Below are 6,278 nucleotides of genomic sequence, written 5' to 3'. Positions count from 1 at the left end.
CATTATGAACAGTTAAAATTATTTTACATTAATGTTTAAATTGCAGGGCGGCAGTGCACTGGTGAGCACGTCCAGCTCACAGTTCAGAGGTGCACGGATAGATTCCGACTTTGGCCTTCCTGCGTGGAGTTTGCATGTTCTCCCCTTCACCCCCCTGCGTTTCTTCCCAGTGCTCTGTTTAAATTACTTTAAATGTTTAAATTAAATTGAATGTTTGAATTAATTGTGGTTCAAATTACTTCATAGATTACTCAAACATGTCGTTTAATCTTTATTAAAACACTTGCACTGAGTTGTCGCGTCCTCCTTTATTTATTGGTACTTGCCACAATGTAAGCAGGTTCGATTAAGAGACTGTGTTGGGTGGTCTTGTGGAGATCATGACACCAGCATTTCACAAAATTGCAATTTTATTGCCATTCAACTCCCTGACATGGGAATAAAAAATATTCATATCATTACACAGCGGCAAGGCAAAATATGTGACAATTTGTGTACGGAAATATTTGCCACTTCCCGTCACCTATGTTAAATTTCGAGCTTTTTTATATATTACTTTAATGGAGGCATTAGGAAGGAGAATTGTTGTGCGGGGAATAACATCCAGTCAGCCATGATCCAATCAGAATGTTTATTTCCATCGCCACGTTGGAATGTTGACTTCAAACGACTTTCTCTGCAATTTCGAAGGGACCCAGTGTGACATCACCTCTCCATTCATAAACTGAAAATAGAATAGGTGTATCACATATCAATATCAAGCACTTTCAAGTCAAACTGAAATACATACCTTGATCTGATTTCACCGAACGCCTCTTTCTTTCACCCCTTGTACTGCTACCAGTTGAGCTGGTTACGGTCCAAGTAGTGCTTGCGCCACTTTGTCCGGGACCAGTGGGGTTCCAAGTAACAGTTTGTTTTTCTGGTTCGTCTTTGCCTCTTCCAGTCTTTAGCCAGATGCCCGTTCCAGAGGTTCCTCCACCAATGTTAGTGACAGTAGCCCAGGAAGTGCCTGTGTTGGTATGTCCAGTGGAGCCAGTGGTCCAGGTTTGTTCCCTTGGTTGATTTCCTCCACCGCCACCGTCATTGCCACCGCCACTTCCACCACTTCCGCCGCCACCTGTTTGAGAGCCGCCTCCACGACCGGTGGTCCAGCCGCCTCCTGTTTGAGAGCCGCCTCCACCACCGGTGGTCCAGCTGCCTCCTGTTTGAGAACCGCCTCCACCACCGGTGGTCCAGCCGCCTCCAGTTTGAGAGCCGCCTCCTGTTCGAGAGCCGCCTCCACCACCGGTGGTCCAGCCGCCTCCTGTTTGAGTGCCGCCTCCACCACCGGTGGTCCAGCCAATGCCTCCAGTTTGAGAGTCGCCTCCTGTTCGAGAGCCGCCTCCACCACTGGTGGTCCAGCCGCCTCCTGTTTGAGAGCCGCCTCCTGTTTGAGAGCCGCCTCCTGTTCGAGAGCCGCCTCCACCACCGGTGGTCCAGCCGCCTCCTGTTTGAGAGCCACCTCCTGTTTGAGAGCCGCCTCCACCACTGGTGGTCCAGCCGCCTCCTGTTTGAGAGCCGCCTCCACCACCGGTGGTCCAGCCAATGCCTCCTGTTTGAGAGCCGCCTCCACCACCGGTGGTCCGGCCGCCTCCTGTTTGAGAGCCGCCTCCACCACCAGTGGTCCGGCCGCCTCCTGTTTGAGAGCCGCCTCCACCACCGGTGGTCCAGCCAATGCCTCCTGTTTGAGAGCCACCTCCTGCTTGAGAACTGCCTCCACCACCGGTCGTCCAGCCAATGCCTCCTGTTTGAGAGCCACCTCCTGTTTGAGAGCCGCCTCCACCACCGGTGGTCCAGCCAGTGCCTTCAGTTTGAGAGTTGCCTCCTGTTTGAGAGCCGCCTCCACCACTGGTGGTCCAGCCGCCTCCTGTTTGAGAGCCACCTCCTGTTTGAGAGCCGCCTCCACCACCGGTGGTCCAGCCGCCTCCTGTTTGAGAGCTGCCTCCACCACCGGTGGTCCAGCCAATGCCTCCAGTTTGAGAGTCGCCTCCTGTTCGAGAGCCGCCTCCACCACCGGTGGTCCGGCCGCCTCCTGTTTGAGAACCGCCTCCACCACCGGTGGTCCAGCCGCCTCCAGTTTGAGAGCCGCCTCCTGTTCGAGAGCCGCCTCCACCACCGGTGGTCCAGCCGCCTCCTGTTTGAGTGCCGCCTCCACCACCGGTGGTCCAGCCAATGCCTCCTGTTTGAGAACCACCTCCTGTTTGAGAGCCGCCTCCACCACCGGTGGTCCAGCCAATGCCTCCTGTTTGAGAGCCGCCTCCTCCGCCTTGATGAGGGTCACCAGGGTTCCAAGGGTTGCCTGGTTGTTGATTTCCATCAAGGCCATTACAGGAGGAGCATGCTGAATCCACGCCACTGGCCTCCCTCCAGCTGCACCAGGAAATAAAAACGGTCAATGAGTGAGAATAGTATGGAAAATATTTCTTTTAGTAGTTCCATTCTTCAAGTAAAATTCACACATTTTGCCCTGTTCATTCACAATGAATGATATTATTTCTTTGAAAGATAATAATTGTAGTTTACAGCTTGCTAAGATGCGCAATTCACCATCTCATGAAATGAAAATAGTCACATTAAACACCCACTATTTGCTGAGTTAAGTTTACTGCCACCATTCTGTACTTCTATTGCTTTTTTTAAGTTGCGTAACTTGTATCTCAAGACACCACTGTACTGTATCTTTGACACCGCTTACTACTTTCCTGTAAATCAGGACTTTGGTGTCATCTTGTGGCCTTCTAAAGTGATACAAAAAAATGGGAATATAGTGAATTGATGAGGTCTTCAGCTTTGACCTGAGGATTTTCAGGTTTCCGCAAAAAAATATGAATACAGTACAGTGAACCCCCACTATTCAAGGAAACCAGGGAATATTTTATGGATTAAATTATTCATTTACCTATTTGAAATTATTATTATTTATTATTATTGTTTATGGAATTTATTAATATATTGTTTATTAATTTATTTTTTATTAATTATTATTTACGGAATTGTTTAAACATTTATGAGAAATTTCTACATTAGAAAATGTTAACTATAATTTAACATGACTATAATTTCGATATAATTTAATCTAAATTACTAAAAGGCAGCTGTCTGACGGTGTCTTCCTCTCTCATCACTCACCCGTTCTGTATGTGGGAGCAGGCCCTGTGTTCAGAATCAATGTCGTGGCCGTTCGACGTGGCTCTCAAGTGGCAGGTAATGTAAAGCTGTCGGAAGCATCGATGGATGTTTAGTTCCGCCTCTAAAAATCCAGTAGCGCTGTTTTGAAGAGGCGCTAACCATGCCGCTGTCTGCACCCTGGAACCTGAATGCCTCAAACTGGAACTGGAGCATGTTCTCTGCTGTTCGTTGCATGAACCTGGACTCTGCGCCTGTGATCCTCGCGTCAATTAAACACCTGCGTGCAAGCGAAGCTGAGTCAAGAGGAAATTACAGTCCCCTGAGTTCAAGAGGTTAAGGGGTAGGGTTCTTGAATGATGACTGGTATGTTTAATTTGTGTCTTTTGGTTGCAAGTTCCTCACCCCTGTTCAAGGAAGGTATATCTTGGGCTGGAATTCATATCGGGCGAGAGGGTAGCCGTACAGCTTTCCACAAAAACGCGTAGGGGCACGTGGTGGTACTGCCTGACGGAGGCCTCGATACGGATCATGTCTCCCAGGTAGTACTGGTAACGAGGCCTCTCGTACATCCAGTCGTCTGTGAGGAGTGATCAAATTAGGTCAACGTGTCGAAAGCCGACAGGGTAATGGAAAAGGAAAACAGATGCGGTACTCACCGGTCCTCAGGGTAAGAGTGAAGTATAAGAACTCCTCTGCAACCCTGACTGCAGAGAATGGTATCCATTGTGGGTCGAGTGGGAGGCTGCTCACGTTGTGGTGCCTGAAGGTTTAAACAGGGGGTCAAAGCTGGGATAGGACTACGAGTTTTGTTTATTTAAAAATGACCCATTTTGGAGTTGTTTTGCTGTGTTGCACTTTGTAGTTGGTTGAAATGTTTGTTACTTAGATAGCGTTATTGTGCAAAATAATATTTTCAGGATGATGGTGGCAAAACAGTCGAAGGGTTCTGGGTCCAATTGCTTACTTGGGTTCTTTCTGGGTAGCCAAACGTCTTTCACGTCCCCCCAAACCATACAGTTTATGTTTTTGAAAACTATGCTTTGTGTAAATATAAGTGTAAATGCTTGTTTGTCTACGTCTGTCCTGGTTTTACCATACATCCAACTCACAGTCAGCTGGAGAAACGAAAGCAAAGAGCAACATTTTGGAACATGCCTAAATAAAAGGTGCAATTCTGCACTTCATTATATACGCTCACATTGAAACACAGTTTTGATTGTTTACATCTTTCTATCATTCCCCCTGTGAATGATGGCAGGATTTCCCCAAGAAAATAATGTGTCACCTTGGGTAGTGACATTCCACAATCACGGCAGCTTCGTTGGTCCTCACAACAGGGGATTCACCCAGCCTTGTGGGGTTATAGTTGAGAGAAAAAGTGTAGATGAGAGCATCGTCTGTCGTCTGCAGAAGGGGCACAAAAGTGAGACAATGTAGTATTGAAAAGAAGGACGCTTGTTTGGCTTACTCGCGAAATGCTACCGCAGTCTTGCAGCTCAGGCTGGAATATCAGCACATGGGCTTGAGTGTCCTCAGCCACTGCGCCACAAGGACCCAGCGTCAGGTCAGAGGGCTTGATGAACTGGCCTATTCCAAAAAAGTCCAACTGGACCTCCACGCGCGCTTGCCTCTCTCCGCACTCCACTGAAACGGTTGCTGCAGGGACGGGGTGCCGGAGCTCGAAATCGGGCACAGGCGCGACCGGATTCGTGGGCCCTTCAGGGTAGCTCCAGGTGAGCGGCCTCTCAAGTACATGCTTGGCCTGCTCCTCATCATGGGGCACCTGAAATCCGATGCAGACGCTGCCGAGCAGGGCCAGTGCCGCAAGGCACGCAGCGGTGTGCTTCATTCTCATGGACCCACAGCAAACAGTGATCCCCACCAGATGCTGTAAGGACAAGAGGCGCGCTTTCCTGTTTTTATAAGCACGCCTTGTATTTGCCTCCCACGACAGCAGATAACGGAGGGTGTCAGCCAATCCAGCTGCGTGGCGCTGCGTTTCGATTGTGGTGCTGATCTCTGCTTGGCTTGGAATTGAAATCGTGCCAGTCAGTTGCATAACGCTAGAAAGTGGTCGTAGACAAATCTTGACAAATGATTAAACCAGAACCCAAAGTAGTGAAGGGTATGAATAACCTTTCACGCATCCGTAATTACTGTTTGTTGTTTCATGTTGTATGTCTTGGATATTGCGTGAATAAAACCCAAACTCAAACTCAAACTCAATAATGTACTGAGAAGATGGCGGTCACCGAAAGGTTATGTTGACAGTGGGTTAGGGCCACCTGCCCTTCACAGAACATGTTACACACTGCCTTTTGCCAAAGTACATTTGTGCCAATCGATGTTGAACCCCAGCACTATACCTGGGACCCATGAAAGTTAGAAAATGAGAACATCCAAACAGCTTCCCATGTCGTCAGTTTGACATAAAAAGGAAGCACCGTAACAGCCAAGAGATCAATTTGGAATTCATTAGCTTTCAGTATCAGTTTGATTTTTTGAAAGAAACGTTCAGCACCACTAGTAATATGAAATGAATATTTTATGCAACGCTTGATCAGTGTGCCAACAACTGTATTTGTATATTACAATTACAGGGAAAACATTCAGTACAGGAAATACGTAGTGTTACAGTACTCAAATGAGCACCTTGGATGCTTTGATTTGAAGGAGTCTTGCTTGGAAGAAATCCAGGGTATAAGATTCACCCTTTTACGACACTCGTTAAATTACGTTGATTTGAGAGAGGCCTCAAACAAGCCAATGATAATGTTTGCGTGGAATCACTCTTTTTAAAGCACACCCACAGCCCTTGTGTGGACAATTGCCCGACAACGGACGGATGGAATGATTGCCAAGTCAGCTGAATTGCATAACTAGTGAATGCTTTCGACAACAAATCACAACTAGCCAAACAGCATTCATACCAAAGTGGGGCATCTAGTGATCGCAGTTATGTCAAAGTGTGATTGAATTCGGAAATATTGTACTCCACAATTCCATCTGTGGCACAATGGGCTGGGAGATAAGAGTGTTTATTTTGTCAAAGCTTGGTGAACGCAGATAGCGTGACCTTTGCAGTCACCGGTCATCCAGACCTGCCA

General features: G+C 47.7%; 1 protein-coding gene across 3 annotated transcripts; it reads right to left on the bottom strand.

Annotated features, from left to right (window-relative positions):
* Nucleotides 1-617: 617 nt before the first annotated feature.
* LOC133156437 (loricrin-like) lies at nucleotides 618-5,078 on the bottom strand. 3 transcript variants are annotated; one of them, XM_061282142.1, is made up of 9 exons: nucleotides 4,640-5,078; nucleotides 4,457-4,575; nucleotides 3,828-3,931; nucleotides 3,574-3,748; nucleotides 3,331-3,448; nucleotides 3,172-3,257; nucleotides 1,784-2,412; nucleotides 791-1,693; nucleotides 618-724 (listed from the first exon to the last, which is right to left on the bottom strand). In XM_061282142.1, the coding sequence occupies exons 1-9, from the start codon at nucleotides 5,024-5,026 to the stop codon at nucleotides 663-665; spliced, it is 2,583 nt and encodes an 860-aa protein (XP_061138126.1). In that variant the 5' UTR covers nucleotides 5,027-5,078; the 3' UTR covers nucleotides 618-662. The 3 variants fall into 3 exon arrangements, with proteins under 3 accessions (XP_061138126.1, XP_061138127.1, XP_061138125.1); XM_061282143.1 differs by having other exon boundaries at nucleotides 791-1,609; XM_061282141.1 differs by having other exon boundaries at nucleotides 791-2,412.
* Between the last annotated feature and the right edge of the window lie 1,200 nt (nucleotides 5,079-6,278).

Source organism: Syngnathus typhle, linkage group LG7, assembly GCF_033458585.1.
Source record: "Syngnathus typhle isolate RoL2023-S1 ecotype Sweden linkage group LG7, RoL_Styp_1.0, whole genome shotgun sequence".
NCBI classification, from domain to species: Eukaryota; Metazoa; Chordata; class Actinopteri; order Syngnathiformes; family Syngnathidae; genus Syngnathus; species Syngnathus typhle.
This window is presented reverse-complemented; position numbering and strand designations above follow the sequence as displayed.

Coding starts and splice junctions, on each gene's coding strand:
- LOC133156437 (XM_061282141.1), bottom strand. CDS start 5,026: ATGAGAATGAAGCACACCGCTGCGTGCCTTGCGGCACTGGCCCTGCTC. Junction 3,932..4,456: donor GTGGAATGTCACTACCCAAG/GTGACACATTAT, acceptor TTAAACCTTCAG/GCACCACAACGTGAGCAGCC. Junction 3,449..3,573: donor TATACCTTCCTTGAACAGGG/GTGAGGAACTTG, acceptor GCTTGCACGCAG/GTGTTTAATTGACGCGAGGA.